Here is a 21,576-nt window from a genome sequence, read left to right as displayed (position 1 = left end):
GAATGTCCTGAGAAGCATAGAGGTGGATTCCTTTCATTTGTATCAAGAATATCTTGTACCTGTATTAATGAGATCATACACACTACCATACCATCACAAATAATAAAAATCTGTTTAGGGAATGAAAACATACTGAAGGTGTAGTAACATCACAACTAAAGAGTAATAGCATAACATACAAAGACATCTCTAAGTTGTCTTGAACGATACATGCAACAAAAAAGTTGGTTTGAGCTGAAATGCGATGTTTGGCAGCTCAGATCCAGAATCTAAAAAGACAAATGTATTGCCAAACTGAAGCAGCTTTATTTAGGGGTTGTAGCATCACAACTAAAGAGTAATAACATTACATACAAAGAAATTGTCTTGCACAACTCATGCGACAGCAAAGTTAGCACAATCATCCATTGAACTGAAATACGATGTTTGGCAGCTAAGCTTCAGAATCTAATTAGACAAAATGTATTTGCCTACAAATGATGATTATAAAAAGGGAAGAAACTAAATAACAATGACATCCTCATCCGGATGATTTTCCGGTGCGCCTTGACCTCTTGCCCTCATCTCAGGCTCCATATCAGCACCATCATGATTGCTCCCCAGCGGATCATTCTTACGCAAGAATGGTGGTTCCTCACCTAATCATATAAATATAAATTATTATAACCATAAAAGAACGGAAGATATAGATGTATGGCTCTCAAAATCAAGTAAATAGTTCGGTTTGCATTCAACAGTTATCAAAAGGAGGGTCAGTCAATCAAAGAACACAATTTCCATTGTAGCATCTTCCAAAATTTACGCAAATCAGCTCATTGGATTCACCACTATGTGAATACGATAGACTGATGGAAAACTCTTTTAAGAACATCACAATGCATGTATTTTTGCTAGACTATTAATAATTCTTACAATGAATTGAATTAGGACATTACGATCCACTTCTCTAGTCATATCACTCATCACTGTCAGAAAAGCCAGATTGACTTTCATAGAGTTTACTGAAGAATTCACTTAGCTTTATTGGAAGCAGCTAAGTGGTAGAAAACATACTCAATTCTAAAAAAACAGTTTGAGAAATTGTAGGGAAAAAAAGGATACAAATAATTTTTGGAAACCATTCCCGAAAAATAAAAATTTGGACTCTCTTCAACAAGTGCTGAAAAATGTTCTCAAACTTGCGCAATTTTAGCAAAATCTGATTTCAAACAAATCATCAAAAATAAAGTTCTCCAATTATTTTGGCAAACAAACTCAAAACCCACATCCTGAGTAGTTTCTTATACTGTTTTTTTTTTTTTGGGGGAGGGGGGGGGGGGGGGGGGGGGCAAAGGCTTTAAAACTTTTCTTCAATGCAGCAACTGAAAAGTGTGGCTTGTTTTTGAGGAATTTTGCTTTAAAACTAGCAGTAGAGAAGCTCTCAAACACAACATAGTAGGACAAAACAACCAAGTGAGACTCAGCTCAATTCGAAACACAAATTTTGGATAAGTTGCACCAATTTTAAAAGAATAACCTTTAACTGTAATTATTCATACCACTTCCACTCTCACAAACATCGGTGAGCTTGGCAATCACATCAATTAAAGCTTGTTCCTGTTCCTGTAATATAATCAGGTTTCAGCCGTCGAAAGAATTCAAATATGAGCTGAAGGAACTGTGGAACTTATTCTACCTTGAGCATTTTCTTTGCCTTTGCAAGCTCAGCCAGATCAGGGTGACTTGCATCAACAACCTTCTCAACCTGATAATCGACAACGCAAAAAATAAAATGACTTAGACATAATGCATTTTATGTATATATGAGTAATTCAGTTGGCCAAGATCAACACAGCATTGTACCTTCTTTATCAGTGTTGCTGTGTGCAGAATCTCAATTTCATCTGATGCCTTCTGTACGATTCTATTCTCTGATGCATTGACATCATTCTCAAATTGTTGCCTAGCAAATCTCCTCCCTCTTCCAGCACTTAGAGTATTAACTCCTCCATAGCCTGGCCCACCATTTCCTCGAGATATTCCAGGATCATCACCTATCCAACGAATGTCCATGGAGCGAATCTGCATTCAGAAAATAACGAAGTGATTTCACTAATGTATTTCCTAATGTCCCTGTTCAATGCAACAATATTGTGCCGATGTCTTTCAGAACTCTTTTCTTTGGGAAGGGATGATGTCCTTTGGGTGCTCATAATCAAGAAATGTATGTCGCAGCAAGTCTGAAGCAGAAAAGAATCCAGAATTTTTAGCCACCACAAGAGAAATGAAGAATTTTAGAAACATGTAATGGTCCTGATATATCTAGAAATACATTGGTGAAATAATCACGATGCAGAAATACATACGGATTTATCCAAAAGGGGGCTAAAAGTGGGGAATATACATAAACAGCTCAAAGAACGCACAAATGGCACTTGTATATACAAGGCCAAAAGCCACTGAAGAAGAACAAGTTTTAGTTTCTCTAGGTCAATTCACTGATTAGAACCATTATATTGTGGAAGAAACTATGATACAACAGTTGGATCTTCACAAGTTAAAAAGAGAAAGGTGAAAGACAAAGGAAATCATTTTTTCAACCCAAAAATATAGATTGACATCCATGCAAGAATTTGACCAATTTCCCACCAAAATGATACAAACTTATTTGGACATTTTTCAGATCAGAAGAATAAAAGAAAATGACCATGGTTTAACTTTGGCATTCTCCCAGACATGTCCTATGCACAGTAGAAGGTGAGGTTAGGGAGACCATGGAGGAATTTCATGCGGGGGAGAATTTGAAGGGGGAAAAAACTCAGCAGATCTTTCACTGTCATCGTCCCAAAAAAGGAAGGAGCAACAAGCATCAAAGACTATAGACCTATTAGTTTAGTCAGAAGCATCTAGAGATTATTTCTCAATATCCAACATATACTTTATATTCCTTTATTTGGAGGGTCTTTTACTTGGAGAAGAGGAGAGAACCATACAAAAGCATCAAGGATTGACAGAATAATGTATTCTGTTCAATGGGAGGAACTCATCACCCTCATTACACAATCAACTCTTCCAAAGTTGGTATCTGATCACAACCCAGTTCTACTGACTTGTGGAGACATGAATTTCAAGAAGTCATACTTCAAATCTGAGAACTGGTGGATGGGGGTTGAAGGCTTCAAGGAGAAAGTGAGTTTCTGGTGGTCATCATTTGTAGTTACTGGTACAGCAGGTTTTGTCTTAGCTGAAAAAAACTCCTAAACAGGAAATTGAAGGAATGGAGCAAGAATAACAGGAGCAACTGGAAACAATAAAAAGAAGCAATACTTTAAAAATTGGCCAAACGGGAGATCCTTCAGGAGCAAAGAGCACTTACTGATGATAAATTAATGCAAAAAGAAAAAACAAAAAACAAATTTGGCAACGTTTTTTGAAGAAGTTGCCAAAAATGAAGAGATAAAGTGGAGACAAAGATCCAGAATACAATGGTTAAAGCAGGGGGATAAGAACACAGTTTTTTCATAGAATAGCTACATGTCGCAGAAGATACAACACCATAGAATCTATAAAGGTAGATGGTATTGCAAATCAGAATTAAAAATAGAGCACGGAGAAAGATGTACAAATCAGAAAAAAAAAACAGATCAACAGAGAAGAAGAGAAGAGAAGAAGTAGAAAATTACGTTGCATTGCAGCTGCCTCATGAGTCGCCGCAGCAGTCACACAATGGAGGGAAATGTTTAAAAAAGCTTAAGAGTAAGTATTTTTACAGAAAAAAAAACCCTAGTTAGCACTTAAGTGAGCTTCTCACTTTAAATAAAAGCACGCTTCTCCCACATCGCTATAAGGCATTTAAGTGACAGGCTGTCGCTTCACGCTTAAAGCGAGCACTTCATTGCTTTTAATAACACTGGGTTTTCCATGTTCTCGGTTGAGATTCATTGTCACGAGAAGCTTCCTGAAGGACAAAACGTATCCACTTCATAATCTTGCCATTGAAAGTGGCTCAACGCATCAAACGACTGCTTCATTTTAACCAATCAAACCATAGTTCAAACCTTGAAAAGTACATTCAATTCTCCCCCATTGTAAGAGTCTGAATATCCACCAAAAATATGATATGAAAAAAGAGACGAAGTGGAGAAAGAGGAAAGAAAATACTTGCGCTGATCATAGTGGGTGAAAATGTGCTACCAGGCAGGTCAAACTCCGGCAAGAGTGCCAACAAATTTACAATCCTAGGAAGTAGGAAAGAGAAAACTCAGGAAATATGCTGGGAGCATTTCTGAGTTACATTTCTTAGAGGCATTAAGTTCCCCCATACTTCCTTTTGGTGTACCATTCCTCCTTGTATAAAATATTAGGTTACCCATATATTTTTGTTGGTTCTCTTTTTTTGGTATACCACTTGTATACATGTTTTATTCCCCTAACATTCAATAAGATGTTGTGCCCCTTGTCCCAATTTAAAGTATCTTAATTTGACTAGGCAACGGAAAAATAAGAATCTAGTGCTCTTAAACTGAAGATATTTGTAGTGTACCAAAATGCCCTTTGAATCATGTGGTCTTAAACAACCTATGCAGAATGCTGGAATCTGAGAGTTACCAAATATAGAAAGAGACGTTCCTTTGAAACAAACTAAAACTGAAATGGAGGGATTATTACTTTTATCAGAATAAAGCACCAAATTCATATGTACAACAAATGAAGCAGGAATGTGTAGCCAATTGAATAACAAAAGAGAGTACCTCTTTGAGATCAACCCATTCCCAAGTTTCATTTGGTGTATTCATATCATACACCAAAGCATGCCGACCCTACACGAAAAAAAATGCAAGTCATAAAAGTTTGAAATTCAGAGCACAAGCAAAGTAAAAGAAATGTGAAACCTAAAGGTCCCCAATTTATAAATAGCATGTATTTAGTTCACGGAACAGCATATCCACTACTACATTAGTTTTAAAACAACCATCAATTAAAGAAACTTCTGATTTAAGAGAAATATTAAAAACTAAAAGCGACATAGTCAAGTTTAGGATTACACTGAAAAGTTTTAACTCAACAAGCTCTGGCCTCAACCCCCTATGCCCAAAAAAAAGAAGGTTAAGCCAATAGCAAAAAAATCTTAGGTGTGATACGTTCCATCAAAGTAGAAAAAGTTCTATTTAGAAGAACCAAATTAAGAAGGAAGAATAAAACATTCCAAATAAAAAATTTAGCACATAGGGGAATCCTGAGAACTCATTGACTCTTGCACTCACTCCCCCTTTCTCTAAATCTTGAGGCTGAAAGAATAGGTAATTCATCTCGCTCTCTTGCGTTGTGTCTGAGTTCAACCTTAAACTACACTCCCTTCCAAAAAAAGGACAGTTTTGGCATGCAAAGAGAGCTATAATGGTAGGCTAGTAACACTCGGAAATCATGATAGTTTCTGATGACCATTTTGCACATCGGTATGGTGACAGATAATGCACACTTTCCCTATTTATGCACGTTGAATAACCTCCAACATACTAATTAAATCTAGAACATACATCAACAGCGCTGTAGTCAGTTATAATGGCCTCGTAGAAGTTGTTGTCATCTGGCCACCTAGTCATCACTCTTCTCCCAATCAAGGGGTCGCGCGGTCTTTCAGCAAGTTCACCAGAACGAAGAACACTTGAAGAACCAGGACCAGCCTGCTGATAATGAACAGGCCTTGAAGAGAACACTTGCTGGCCCTATTGAGAAGATAGAATGTATAACAAGTTAAAAGATACATCTATATCTATACCTTTGATAATAAGAAGATAGCTCCATTAGTTATCAAAAAACTTACAGGTCTAGACCTAAATCCTCCATTTCCTGGTGCTGCTCCCCATTTTGCACCTGGAGTAGTAGGTTGCGTGTTTGCTGCAATTGTCTGATGGTGCAAGGACTCCAACGGGGCACCAAGTGGCATTATCACAGATTGTGACTTTGCCCTCTTTCTTGACCCAGAAACTGTTGGACTGGGGAGTTGATCATGAATAGGTTGGTTTCCATTGGTCTTTCTCCACTCCCTGATACTATGAATACGGTTATCGGCATTCACCTTGGTCAGTAGGTCTCTGTGCTCATCATCTGACACTCTCAGCTCTTTCCTGAGTTCTGTTATCAAGCTTTCCTTTTCCTGAATATTACAGATTCAGTAAAGCATGGTGCCTTTCAAAAGAATGTCATATAGTTATAGACAACGAGAACACTGAATGTAAATGTTTTATACCCATGTAAGAGCATCAGACTGTGCTTTGAACGCTCGAAGGATTGCACCATATGCATCCTGCTCAAGGTTGTGAATTTCGACTTCCATATCAACATACATCCTTTGGTATGGGGCTGAACTTATATTAAACCGTCTGTTTCCACCTATAATACTTCTTGCAGGGGCTCGATTATATTGTGATTGAGGCCGATCATCATCAGTACCTACATTAAATGCAAAACAGGTAGCTTTCATTAAGCAAAAAACGAATCTGTAAAATAAGTTACTTAAAAAGAATGCTTAGCAGCCCTTCCTTCTCCACAGGCACAGTAAAAAGGTTGGTTAACATATTTGGTCTTTACACTAAAACATTACCTAACCAAATGCTTAATTTGTCATTATGGTAAGACATTAGCTAAATAAATGCTAACTGCACAATTTACTTTAGTGATATCTACATGGAGAGGGAGGGAGAAAATTTAGATGTGTGCAGCGCAAAGAGTTGGTTACAATCCTCACCTAGATTTATATTCAAGATGCTAATAGTGCATCGGTTGATTGGCCCAGGCAGACACTGTAAACAACACAATAAGCATATACGAAATATACAACTCATTCTTCTGTAAGAATGTGAAAAGAGACATTAAAGGGCAACAAAGGTGTCTTATATTGCACGTCACAATGGAAAAAAGTTCGTCAAATAGTCGAAAACATAATATGGAAAGACACATTTTATATAGAAAAGGAAACTCCAAATGATTTTTGTAATCATAATCGTATACAAGAGATAAGCAGTAAAAAGTCCACGATTGAAAATATTGTTCATAAAAAAAATAGAGTAAGACACCAAATATAACAAGATAAGTCACAAGTGCCCACACCCACAAGTCAATTTACATTTAGCGTCTTCTCAGCTTTCTAATTTCGATGATAACAGATTAACAGTAAGATTTTTTTTTACATCTTCATTGCAAGTGTTTCTATATTTTTGAAGGTGACAAAACTACAAACACAAAACTTCCAAACTCCATTGCTACACCGACCACAACATGATCGGTGGAAAAACTCCACTATGCAAGAAAGCATCAAATTTAGTTCGCAAGCTTTATATTCAACCTCCTCCACCCAAGGCCCTTCCCCAACAATTACTCAATATTTCATGAGTTAGCTACCTAAGTTGCGCAAACTATTCATTTTGTTGTCGACCACGCGTCAACACAACACGGGTGTAGGTGAATGATTCGTGTGAGATTCAGTCAACCAACATCAGATGCTTTGACCATAGTCCATGGACATATTTGGGGAGGAAATTGAGATATTGATTTCTAAAAATAAAAAATAACAACAGATTTAGACCTGGGAAATGACATAGCTTCAATCCTTTTTAGTTTTTCTCTTGGTCAGTTATGCTATTTATAGTGTTTTCTTTCTCATAGAAAAGAGGGATGATTTCTAAATTAATTATTAGGATATTGCTTTTTGACAATTAATTTATGTTTTTTAACACTCATCTTGGAGAACGAAAAATTTAATTCTACAACATCAATGTAAGTTTTCCACAAAAGATCTTTATAGTTCTATTTTAATAATTTCGCGTTTTTTTAGCCCAATCTCAGTGCACTCACATTAGTGTTGTCGAAGTCGCGATTAACCCTGAACCGAGGCCGAAAAAATGTTGAGAGCTTCATGTTACTTTATGTACACTTCATGCCGTCATAAAGGTCCAAAGACATATTTTTCCTTGTCAATGAAACTCTTCTGAAGAAGTGACACTAAACAATTGATATTTCACTATATCTTAATCTTTTTTCAATTTCTTTGTACATATATTTTTCATTCATGTTTATAATTATTAATCTTAAACTAAGCATATATATTTGTATTTTTTTTCTCCCTTTGCGCCTTTTTCCATTGAAGTCCATATTTTATTTACATTTTGCGCTTAAAGTCCTAATAGACCTTAGAGTTTTTTTGCACTTTTCACCTTTGATAACACTGACTCATATCCCTACTAGATCCGTACCTCAAAATCTAAAACTTAAATTTTTCCAAATCCAATCCTTTGATCCGCATCATGTCGGATTTATGCACCCGGTTCCAAGCAACTTAGCATATAAGCAGGAGATTTGGAGCCTAAAAAATGGGTGGGCAATTACAGACGGCATTTATTACATATTTCCTTAAATCCAATATTTTTTAAAAGCAAATAAACCAAAATAATGACAAGGTTCATGGGACTTGAAGGAGAAGTGAAGTGCACAATTTATGTCAAATTAAAAATATCAAACACATAAAGATTTAGTAATAACCATAACACCCAGAAGAAATCTCAATGATTGGGAAGTCGAGGACTACATGCAATTGATCCTTCTAGTGAGTAATTTCATTCTTGAAACATATCTACCCGGTTGCATTTTCGGAAACCACACACTAAAGGGCTGAAGGGCACTTCTCTGTAAATAGCTGTTACAACACCCTCACGGTTTCAAACCCTAGTTTAGTTCCTTGGCCATGAAAACCAATTTGGAAGAGCAACTTCCCTTCAAGGGTCAAATATTCCCCTTGGATTTGTTATCATTAAGCCTTATTTTGATGATGACAATACTGATTAATGTAAATTATTCCTATCCAGGGCCATTTTGTAGAAAAATGGTAAAGTAAATTAGATAAGAAGAAGTCGGCTCAAGATAAAGGTACTCAAAACAAATAAGGGAACTTTGATGAAATCCAGAAGCTAGAGGACCAAGTGAAGACCACTAAAGGCCCAAACTAAGCAAAAGAAGGAAAAATTACCTATATACACAACTTATTTTACTATTTCTCTAAAATTATACCATTTCAAAAAATTTAAAAAATCCCTACTCCCGGATACATCACTCTTACGTGATGTACTAGGACAGGTGTGTCTTGTATCATCAGAGGTAAAGTATCGAGACGTTGAGCGATTAGAAGTAATGGAGCTTAATGATTTTTAGGCCCATAAGCCTTGTGGGAGGAGTATATAAACTTAGACTTCCTAATGAACATGCTACAGCGGACCGGTTTTGGTTCAAGGTGGCTTAATGGATCAAACAATGTATCAGCACAATAAAGTTTTCGATTTTGATAAACATAATACGATGTGGCTTTTTCTCCTGTTATAGGGGTGGCAAGAGGATCCACTATCCCCTTTCCTTTCCATCCTTGCCATGGAGGGACTAAGCAACCTCATTCAACCAGGAAAAAGTAGAGGACGGGTCAGAGGTTTTCAAATGGGAGACCTAGAGGTAAAAGATCGGCAATATGCAAATGACACTCGAGTGTTTTGTGGTGCCACAAGGGAACAAATGTTAATTCTCAAAGTTATTTTCAACATCAGAAAAATTGGGGGAAAGTGGGTGAACTCCCAACCACATACATGAGAATGCCCTTAAAGCCAAGAGCAAGTCCAAGAACATATGGAGTGGTGTGATAGAGAGAAGTGAAGAAAGATTGGCAAGTTGGAAAAGCCAATGCCTATCCTAGCAGACTCACATTGGTAACCAGCGTAATGGACTCTATTCCTTCATATACGATATCACTCTTTCCTACCCAACAGTGCTACTAACAGACGGGATGTTGTTAGGCGAAACTTCATATAAAGGCAATGTAGACAAGAAGAAATATAGTCTAGTAAAATCGGAGGAGATACTTCTTGGAAAGTAAGAAATGAGGGGGCTTAATCCCAGGGAGCTAACCAGATATAACAAAAGTCTGATATGAAGTGGTTAGGGAAGTTTGCATCCAAGAAGAAGCTCTATGGAAAGAAGTGACCAAATCAAAATATGGCATGCAGGATAGATGGATGACAGAGGAGGTGACAACTTCTTATAAGTGTAGTGTCTATGGCAACAAGAACAAGCTGCAAGGTTGGAAATGGAGAGAATGTGGCTTTCTAGAAGGATATAAGGCAGTGTTGTGAAAAGCGCGCTACAAAGCGAGGCAACCCTTGTGCGCTTCTCTCTCTTTAGGCGAGGCGATCTAAAAAAAGCGCTCGCTTTAGATAAAGAAGCGAGAAGTGACCCTAAGGCAAAAGTGCAATAAAGCGTGCTTTTTATAAAAAAGCGACAATTAGGGTTTTTTAAAAAAATAGGTTTTTTTTTTTAAAAAAAATCTGAAATATACAATATAACTTGATTTTTCTTTCATGATTCTTCTTTCGCTTCTTTCTCTCCTTACGACGGCGACTGAGGTTGCCTCTCTCTTCACACCTCGACCGCGACTGCAGGTAAGTTTTAGTTCATCTCTTCTTTAGCCGATGTTTATTGGTTCATCTCTGTGAGTTTCTTTTCTCCTGAAATATACAATCTTCGCCTATGCTTCATCTCTTCATCTCTGTGAGTTTCGACTGCTCTAGTTTTTTCTTCTTCTCTTCTTCTCTTCATCTCTGCTGCAATCTGCTCTGTTTCTAATTACTGACTGCTGCCTCCTTTGTTTTTTTTCAATTCTTTTGCTTTTTTTTCGTTTTTATTTTGTGATCAGTGTGTATGCCAGCAGCTTTTTCTTATTAGTTGTTGACACTTATTTTTTATTTGTAGTATTTAGTGAACTTTTATCTCATTCAAGATGTCACAAAAGAGGGATCCGGCTTGGGCATATGGAACTCCTATGGGTAGTAACACAAAAGTCAAATGTATCTTTTGTGATGTGACATACAATGGCGGAATCTTTCGTCACAAAAGGCATCTCATGGGTGGCTATAGAGATGTAAAAGTATGTCTGAAAGTCCCGGATAAAGTGCGGGAAGAAATCAAAGAATATATGTTGAAGAAAAATGAGTTTAAAACCCAAATGAACAATGAAGCATCCATGGATAATCTTGTTGATAATGATGAAATGGATGATGATGAATTGGAAGTGAATATCAATGCCAATGGGGCCTCCCTCAAAGCATCAAAGGATGCCTTCAAGTAGTGGGAGTGGCTCTTCCATCAATAGCACCGTCAAGGGTCCTTTGAATCTCTATTTCTCGCAATAATCAAACGAAAAGAGAAAAGGTGGACCTATTGGCTTAGAATCTTCTAGAAAAATTTTGAGGGATCGTGTTGTATCTGCTTTTGCTAGGTGGATGTATGATGCAGGACTTCCTTTCGATTGTGTTAACTACACAGATAGTTTTGGTGAATTCATTGAGGCAGTCGGCCAATATAGCCCTGGAATGAAGCCTCCCACCTATCATGAGGTAAGAATTCCTTTTCTAAAAAAGGAGGTGGAGAATACAAACAAGATAGTAGAAGAACATTAGATTCAAGGAAAACGTATGGTTGTTCCATTATGATGCATAAATGGACAACAAGGAATGGAAAAATGGCCATTAATGATTTAGTGAACTCTCCAAGAGGGAGTGTATTCCTTGAATCTTATGATGCTAGTAACTCTTCTATCGACTCTAATAAGATGTTTAATTTGTTTGAGAAGACTATCATGAAGGTAGGGCAAAATGTGTCAGAAGTTGTGACTGATAATGCAAGTGAGAACAAAAAAGCAGATAACATGTTGAAGGGATCCCCACATATTTTCTGGACTCCTTGTGCTGCTCAGTGTATCAACTTGATGTTTGGTGATATTTTCAAACAAGCCCCGTATTCTACAGGTGAACTTGAGTCTTGATATCTAATTTGCTTTTTTAAACTTCATGTTAGATTTCTTTACATTTTAACTGTCATTTTTTTGCAAGTTCTTAGCAAGGCTGTTAAGGTACATGTTCAATCAAAGGGCATTGTTATTGAATATGATGAGGAGATACACAAAGCAAAGAAATTTGGTAAAACCCGCCAAGACAAGATTCGCAACAGCTTTTTTGACTTTGTATAGTTTTTATAAGCAAAAGAAAATTTTGAGAAATTTGTTTATGTCAACTGAATGGAATGAGAGTATTTATTCAAAGGAACCTCTTGGTAAAGAAGTTGTGAGACATATCATTTGTCCATTTTTTTGGAATGACGTTGTTCAAGCACTCAGAGTTGGTGGTCCTTTAATTCATGTACTTCGTATGGTAGATGGGGAGAAAAAACCACCAAATGAATTACAGTTATGAAGCCATGGATAGGGCTAAAGAAAGTATTGAAAGGCATTCAATTATGATACAAGGAAGTATCAAAGTGTTTTTGAAATCATTTATGCAAGGTGGACAGATCAACTTCATTAGCCTTTGCATGCAGCGAGACACATTTTGAACCCAGGGCTCTATTACAAAAATAATGACATGAAGACTTTAACTGAAGAAGTGTGGCAGGGATATCATAAATGTGTTGAGAGGATGATCCCAAATAAAAGTTTGCAAGACAAAATACGGGAGGAGCTTGGTGTGTACATGAAATCGGATGGCCTACTTGGAATTAAATCAGCCATTAAAGCAAGAACCTTGAGGTCACCAGGTGAGAATTTCATCTTTTAATTGTTTACAACTTCAACTTTTAAGTTATTACACATCTTTTAAAATAACTCTTCTACAGTTGAATGGTGGATGCAATATGGTCATGATGTCCCAAAGTTGCAACAATTTGCTATAAGAGTACAAAGTTTAACTTGTAGCGCATCCGGTTGTGAGAGAAATTGGAGCGTGTATGAACATGTGAGAAACTACATTATATTAATACATTATTACTAATTTAATTGATATCTTAATCATTCCAAGCGCTCCTATTAATTACTTTCTACTATGTGCAAATTCATAGTAAAAAGAGAAATAGGCTTGAGTTGACACGCCTCAATGATCTAGTGTTCATCAAATATAATAGAATATTGGCGCGTCGTTACAAGGCTCGTAATACCATTGATCCAATTTTGTTGGATAGTATTGATGAGGCAAATGAATGGTTAATTGGAGCACCACAAGATCACCAATATGAAGAAGTGTACGAAGAAGAAAGTCTAACTTATGGTGATGTTTCTTTGGCAAGTGGTGTTGAGGAGAATATTTATAGTTTTAGGGGGAGTACATTAAGGGGCAAGGAAAAAGAAATTGGAGGTTCTAGTTCAAGTCAAAACCTTGTTGATGAGCCTTCTGATGATGAAGAAGATGATGACCAAGTAGAACCCTTGGTTATGGCACTTGAAGAGTTTGAGGATCGTGTTGAAGAATAGGAGTTTGAGTCTTTGTGATTTAATTATGTTTTTGATTTTTTGCTTTATATGTTATGACTTATGAGTATTATTGACTGTATTTTCTTTTAATCTAAGACTATATTACCTCTATTTAGTCATTTAATATTTTTTATTTTTATACTAAATATTGCTTTTTTTTAAAAAGTGTCCGCTTCGCTTCATGCTTCTCGCTTCTGTGAAGCAAGCCCTCGTCACTTTTTTCCGCTTCTCGCTTCCCAAAACACTGATACAAGGAGTGGGCATTGGCCTCTGAAGCAAACTTTCCCTGAGCTTTACAACTTATGCTAGGCCAGGATGCCACTGTGGCTGAATTATGGACAGGACAAAGTTGGAATCTTTATCTAAGAAGGAATTTAAATGACTGGAAGGTGACCTTTATAGCAACTTTTAAGAATACAGTCCCTCAAGATCTCAACCTCACCGAAGAAAAGGGCAGTCTAGTGTGAAAGGTGGATATAAAAGGTATTTTCACTGTCAGGTCTGCTTACAAAGATCTGACACAAACAAATACTCAAGAGATAGGATGGCCATGGAGAATGATCTGGAAGACCAAAGTGTTTTATAAGGTAAACTGATTTACATGATTATTGGCAAAATAAGCAGTCCTCACTCATGAAAACCTCAACAAGAGTAAACACAACCTATGCTCTAGATGTTATCTATGTGAAGAACAAATAGAGTCAGTCAACCATTTCTTTTTGCATTGTAAATGGACAAACCAGTCATGTCAGATGTTCATCAAGAAAGCAAGATCAAGTGGGTGAAACCTAGGAGAATCGAAGTGCTAAGAAGTTGGAACACTGATGGTAATGCAAGAAAAGAGGAGAGAAGGAAGATGGATCCCTCATATATTTGGTGGACCATATTGAAAGAGAGAATCAGAGATTTTCTCAAGGCAAAAAGAGAGACATACAGAAGATCAAGACAGACCGCTTAGGCCTTTACTATTTGGGTAAAAACAAGTAGTTATAGACCGTACAGATAACCAGATTTATTAGGAACTTGAGACAACTTTTGTGATGGGGGACTACACTTTATTGTATCACACATGTGCATATATAGAAGTAAAGTTTACCATTAGAAAAAAAAAACAAATAAAAAAATGTGAAGCAATCTTTCCTTATCTAGAAAAAAAATATGAAGCAATCTTTCTTAAGTTGTAAAAAAATGTGAAGCAATCTTCACTATCCTACATCACCTAACCAGGAAGAAAATAACCTCAACATTGTGAACTCATGTTCACGTGGTACAAATAATACTCTGTTCAGAGTTACACGACACTTCCTATTTCGGGATCTTACAAAAAAAATTGACACCATTCACTAATAATAATACAATAGTTTTCTGTATGGCGCTCACAATTTTCAAGATTCAAATTTACTTGATTACTAAATTTTTAACTTTCATGTCTTTATTTCTCGGGCATTACTTTAATACTTCCTTTTACAAAAACTTAAGCAATATGTAGGTTAATTAAAATCTTAAAACTCGATGTCTAGTAAATCACCATAACCTGAAATAATATAGAAGAGGTACATGGTTTGCTATAGACTTAAGCGTATTCACACATAGAGCTTATGAAAAACCCGTAATTTTGTCTTATAAAATATAAAAAATAGGATGGTATGTTTAAATATTACATTCACTTTTTTCTTAGTAAAAATTGCATCAAGTGCAAAGAAGAAACAAGTCTAATTGCCAAAACAACAAATAGCAAATTGGATAACAATTAGTTTGATGATAAATAAGATCTCATGGCCATCATGCCATTTCAGTTTAGAGAAGTCATGACCAAATTACAGCCACTTGCACTTAAAATAAAGACAGAAAGTAGAACCTCTAGATTGCAATAAGAGAGGAGACCTAACATGACAAATTGTGGAAGATGCTTTCACATCTAAAGAAAATTATAAAATGAGCACCCATCAAAAACTATGCTTAAAAAATTACAAATTTATTCCTTATCAAAACAAAGAAAAAGAGCAGGGGATTTGTCTCCAAACCAATTAAAACATGTTGTGAGGAACATTTTTCCAACTTGGCTTAGAAATATGTGTTCATTGCCCTTCTAAAAAAAGAAATACAATCATTGTTCCTAGGTTATATTATTAGGTGCGTTTCTATTAAGGAGAGAAACTCAAACCTCAATATCAAATGGCAACATGGAAGTCACTATTGGTTTTTAGATCAACCTTGGTGCCAAAGGAGTCTCAGGTTTGCATATCAATTGGAGAAAAAGTCAGTGGTATGTCTCTAATATGGAGGAACTGTCTTGGGATTTATTATTTACTTGTGGGTAGGGAGGTGAAGGGGCGGGGGTTACCCTACCATTTATCTGGGCATGCCCTTAGGTGCCAAATCAAAGGCTATGAACACCTGGAATCTGTGATTGTGAGTGTGAGAAGAAGCTTGCCAGATGAAAATCTCAATATATGTTCCGGAGAGGCAGTCACTCTAATTTATTTTGTTTTAGATGCCTTTCTTACTTAAACGATTTTCTATCTTCCCATTCTTGATGGAGTGATACAAAGACGGGATAAAATTAGGAGGGATTTCTTATGGAAAGGGACAAAGGGCAATGATTACACTATCCAACATTCAATCAAGTGGAACAAGGTTCATTGGGGAAGAAATCCAGTGTATCTGAAAAAGCAAAGCAAAGCCCTTAGACTAAAGTGGCTATGGAGGTATTCTCAAGAACACCAACCATACTGGGAAAAGTAATTCAAGAAGAATATAAAGACGAGAACAAGTGGATGACAAAGGAGGTTCTTACACCATGGAAGTCCATAAATCTTGTGGCCTCTCTGAAAGAGCAATACAACCATCAGGGTAGGAAATGGCAATAAGATTTCATTTTGGGAGGATAAATGGTTGGGCACTTCTTGTCTAAAAAGTATCTTTTCTAGAGATGCATGACTTGGAAGTGAATAAATAAGTGAGTTTAGCTAAGGTTAGGACACACCATGGATGGAATTTCCAATTTAGAAGGAATTTCAATGAATGTGATATCACGGTTGTGACTGACAATTTTGTTAGGTTGGAAGTTTTTATGGGAAAATAGAAGGAACGCGATAGCTTATATTTGGTGCAGAAATAACAAAGGCACATTCAAGGTAAACACTGCATATAAGTTGCTAAATCAAGGTGGACGACAATCTTCTCTTTTGCCTTGGAAGCAGATTTGGAAACCTAAGTTCCCTTTCAAGGTGTCATGTTTCACTTGGCTTCTAGCAAGAGAAGTATTTTTAACACATAGAAAAGGAAGTTCTCCATGTGTTATGGATGTTATTTATGTGGGGAAGAGGTTGAGACAGTCAACCATCTATTTCTCTCGTGCAGAATAACATCCTAGCTATGGAGGATTTTCATTAGTCTCAAGAGTTTTGCCTGGGCTATGCCTAACATAATCACACATATTCTTCACACTTGGGGAGAAGTAGGGGTGGGAGCTGCATATAGAGATAGATGGAGGATTGTCCCATCCTATATTTGGTGGACTATTTGAAAAGAAAGAAATGCTAGATGTTTCGAGAGCACGAGCTATGATCTTCAAAAGATCAAACTAACCTGTATCAGGCTTCCTTGCTTCTGGCACAAACAGAGGACACTGAATCCATAATAGATATCCTACGTTCCTGTTAGGATTCAGATTCAGTTTTCTTACTCTTTTGACAAGTTCCGTATATGATTTCAGTGCAACCCATGCACTCGTTCAATGAATATACACAAGTTCCGTCTATGATTTTCAGTGCAACCCATGCACTCGTTCAATGAATATACACAAATTCTAGTCTATATCAACAACAAAGATTGTCACTAACCAGTAATATCGCAGATTTTTACTAGTTAAAGCATTTGTTCCATTAAGATGAATGTCCACGATTAATTAGGCGCATATTACACGTTTGCACCCTATTGTAGACAAAAAAAATTGATATTTGAATAGAGAAGGGTAGAGGAGCGGGTCAATTGTCCAATATTTAAGAAGATTAGACCTTTGTCCTACTTTATGCCTTATGTGTAAAAGAACAACACCTTCTTCATAATGAGGGGATGACATCCTCACCTCAAACCTCATCCATCGTTCCTTTTCTTGAATAGGGTGAAACCTCATCATCTTGAGATCCATGTGGTTTACAAGAGGACCCTATTCCTCTAATTATCCTATAGAAACTCCTTGACAGCTTGGGTGTGGTAGCTTTCTTATGGTACTCCAGGATAATACATACACAAAAAGAAATCCTAATTCCTAGGCAGCGTCTGTCTATGCAGGGAAACCCTATCTTAGGATTGTGATACTATGTAATCCACTGTGTTTAAAGCGACCTTTTCAAAAAAGAGTGGCACCAACTCTAACGGGAAGGCGAGCTGGAGTGACAACTTGAAAATCAGGGTTCAAATTCCTGCAGAGATTACACTAGGTTAATTCTTCTAATGTGCCTATCATTGAAGATTAAAGAGTTAATAGAGTACATGTGGTAGCTAGAGACAACAACTGGATTAATTGACGTGTGTTTAAGCTGCCCAGACACTATCATAGTTACCCAAAAAAAAATGAGGGCCAGAAATTTGTGACAACTCATAGTTTTTACTCGCATGACTTAGCCACAACCCTTTACACAAGGCAGATCAAAGTTTTCACAAAAACATAGTCTTTTTCTTGACACTGAGAGCAGAAAGATCTTTTACTTTCTTCCTTGACTTCCCATACAAATGTTCCATATAGGAGTTCCAATGCAAGATAAAAGCTCCAAAAAGAAAGCGAAAAAAAGATAATCACAGAAAAAAAAAGTCCAAGCTTTAGAATCAAACGTACACATGCAAAGTAGAAATTTTTGAAACGAAAAAAATGCAAAAGATAAAGACTTCCCGTCGGACGGGGAGCGAAGGGTTAAGGGAGAAGAGACAATGAAGTTTCCTCGCTAACCTTTTCTGGTAAAGAAGAAGAACTAGCCGGATAAGGTGAGCGAAGAGCACCGATGGAAAGCAATCTCGGCAGCAACGGCAGGGCGGCAGCGGCAGCGGCGTAGTGAGAAAATTTCGCGACGGAGGTTCGAATAAAGGGAAAGTTGGGAATGAGACTGAAACCAGATTTAACCCCGTGTATTTATATGTGGGACATTTCATTTAAATAAAATAGCATTCTAGTAAAATAGAAAATATCTTCTCCAAGCACAATTTATTTTATCATCTACTTTCTAATTATAGAGAGTGGATTGGAGAACTATTCATATGCTATATTTCACTTTTTAAATATTATATTATTTTTTTTATTTTTTTTAATTAACATATTAATTTTTATATAAGGCTATTAGTTAAATATTTAATATATGCAATTTTTTAAAAATTTAATATAACATTTTAAAATATATTTTATTTTATATATATTACTTTCATCTCAAATTAATAATGTTTTAAATATTTTTTTAATTTTTGTAATATAATTTGATGTTATATTAATTTCCATTATAAAGAATGCACAAAATTTAGATAATAAGATTAAAAAAATAATTTTAAAATATAATACATAACATAATAAATTAAATTTAAGATGACAATAGATGCAACGCATAACATAATAATTATAAAAATCACAACAATAATTTAGTAATCCGATAAGTTGTTTCTAGATTTAACAATATTCGAAAAAAGGAATTAGTGTATGATTTAAAGAAGTTGTTATTGTGATTGCGGTTGTGCTTGTTGATTTATTTTTTCAATTATCTATAGTTGTTCTATAGAAATTTAAAATAATATATAATTTAAAATTGAATTAAAAAAATTCAAAAAATTAAAATTTTATATTACATGAAATTATATAGGATGATTATTCATAAAAATAAAAGGAAAGAAAATATTTATATTATGGATTAAGAAAACAAAGTAGGAAATAGAAATAATAATATAATATTGAGGAGAGAAAAAAATTTATACAGTAAAATAGAGAATTGGGTTGGAATTGATTGTCTGAAAAAATAGAGAACTCTATATTTGAAATCGAAGATGCTCTTATTCTTCCAAAAACAAAATAAAAATACATTACATTAAATTTAAATAAATAAAATGTGGCTTGATTTAATTTTTAATTTTTTAAAACTATGTAATATTAATTTTTTACTTTAATAAGAAGTTGAATTGAATCAGTGATTATGTATATAATTTTTATAACTAATTTAATATTGATTGATTATTTTTGTACGTATGTATCACGTTAGTTAATGATAAATGTGTATAAGAAAAATTATTGTGTGAATATTAATTATTAAGCACTAATATTTTTTTTTTAAATAGCGTAATTTTTTTCAAATAAAGGTATTTAAATATGTGTTCCTCTTTAATTGTATGTATGTTCCTTTTTAAGATAAATAGGTTTTGTCTTACACTAAAAAGAACGTAAAAGTTTGCTTTGAAAATATTCAAAAATTCTATTGATAATTATTAGTTCAAAATTACAATAGAGAATTAGTTCAAAATTACAATAGAGATCTTGTACTTCAAAAGATATATAGGAGAATTATACAGTAATCAATATATGATTAGAAATAATACCTATCTATAAAATTACATATTACATACACAATAACACAAAAAAAATGGATATACAATAAATGAAGAGAATTTTATTTTATTATTTACATATTGCATAACCTATATCTGAAGATAGGTAGTAAATTAATAATCTAAAGTAAATTTGGGTAGAGCTACACAATGCTCTCTTGTTCACATTTTCTTCTTTTTCGAGTATACTCTTGTTCATCTCTTTTGAATCTCCAAAAGAATCACATGGATGTTGTCACGCATTGAACTTACATCATAGACGTGGCCGACACTTAATGTCATTGCTCGCTCGAACATTTTCATAACATGAGCATATGTTTAGACATTAGTAAAAACAAGTTTAAAAGCACTTGAAGAGACGAGACTTGTAAAAGAAATACTTATCATAAATGGTTTTGATTTTAATGAGAAAGTCCAATCGAATTAGTGATTATGTATATGATTTTTATAACTAGTTTAATGTATGTATTTTGGATGTATATATCACATTATTCTTTTTATATTATTAAAAGCATGAATGTCCTGAATATTGTTGTTTAAACTTCTTACCCTTCATTGAAAGACTTTATTTTAGATAAAATTGTCTTTCACTATTTATTTTATTTATTTATAACAAAACTTACAAGGTTTGTAATTTTGGTTGTGCCCATAATGAAGGAATTCAATTGGCAAGTGAATCCATGATAGTGTATTGTCCCCCTAACATAATTAAAGTGCTCTTGAGCTTAAGGATTGAGAAGGACATTATACCACTAGCTTTTGTAATGAACCCTTCTGGGGACAAAGCGAAACCCTCCAAGTGGAGAAAGGGAAGACCCTGACAACTACTCCACCAACACAATCACGAATGATGAACTACATAATTTGGAACTTTAGAAGCCCCAATATTAGATGTCACTGCGAAGCATGGTTAAATTGCAAGAGCCTACTATGTCAGCCCTTCTAGAGACTAAACTAGGAGCGCATAAGCATTTCATTGAAGTCCTAAAGTTCGACTCCCAGATCCAATCTGCTGCTACCGGCCTATCCGATATCATAGTGATTATGTGGAAAAAAGACGTGTTAAAGCTCAGCGACATCTTCATCACTTAACAAAGCATTCATGTCATGGTCCATGTATTATTTAAACCTCTCCCGTGGTTTTATCATGCTATCTATGCTAGTAATGATTATGCCACTTTAACTAGTCTTTGGGAAGAATCATCAACATCTCTAATGTTGTTCATGGGGATTGGCTGATTGGAAAGGGGAGGGGTTAATGAAATCTTAAGAGCCACCAATAAGTATGGGTGACTGAGTATTAATAACGGCAGAGCCAATGTTATTAAGAATTGCCAGGACCACTGTAATTTAGTAGACCTAGGATTTAAAGGTTGTAAATACACCTAGACTAATAAGAGGTACAAACACAAATCCGACCTTATCCTCGAAAGGTTGGATAGATGTCTAGCCAATAACTCCTGGATTACTAGATTCCCCTATGTATCTGTTACCCACTTACCTAGGACCAAGTCTAACCATTTGCCCTTCATGTCAGACTTTATTTTATTGGCCACTTAGGCAATAAGAAACCTTTCAGAATGGGACCCCACATTTAGAGAGCTTGATAAAAATTATTTTGATGCCCCCTAAGTCTCTCTAAGTCCATTAACCGCCTCCAATAGGATGCCATTGAATGAAAC

General features: G+C 35.4%; 1 protein-coding gene across 5 annotated transcripts; it reads right to left on the bottom strand.

Moving 5' to 3' along the window:
* Positions 1-286: 286 nt before the first annotated feature.
* On the bottom strand, positions 287-18,512 carry LOC101267780 (protein EMSY-LIKE 3). 5 transcript variants are annotated; one of them, XM_069294936.1, is made up of 11 exons: positions 18,264-18,413; positions 17,663-17,739; positions 6,728-6,782; positions 6,230-6,432; positions 5,804-6,136; positions 5,517-5,705; positions 4,731-4,799; positions 1,843-2,061; positions 1,676-1,744; positions 1,539-1,602; positions 287-638 (listed from the first exon to the last, which is right to left on the bottom strand). In XM_069294936.1, exons 4-11 carry the CDS (start codon positions 6,326-6,328, stop codon positions 502-504), a joined length of 1,179 nt encoding a protein of 392 aa, XP_069151037.1. In that variant the 5' UTR covers positions 6,329-6,432; positions 6,728-6,782; positions 17,663-17,739; positions 18,264-18,413; the 3' UTR covers positions 287-501. The 5 variants fall into 5 exon arrangements, with proteins under 5 accessions (XP_069151037.1, XP_025885656.1, XP_069151036.1 ...); XM_026029871.2 differs by lacking the exon at positions 6,728-6,782; XM_069294935.1 differs by lacking the exons at positions 17,663-17,739; positions 18,264-18,413 and adding an exon at positions 17,403-17,480 and having other exon boundaries at positions 1,517-1,602.
* Positions 18,513-21,576: the final 3,064 nt, after the last annotated feature.

Source organism: Solanum lycopersicum, chromosome 3, assembly GCF_036512215.1.
Source record: "Solanum lycopersicum chromosome 3, SLM_r2.1".
Taxonomy (NCBI): domain Eukaryota; kingdom Viridiplantae; phylum Streptophyta; class Magnoliopsida; order Solanales; family Solanaceae; genus Solanum; species Solanum lycopersicum.
This window is presented reverse-complemented; position numbering and strand designations above follow the sequence as displayed.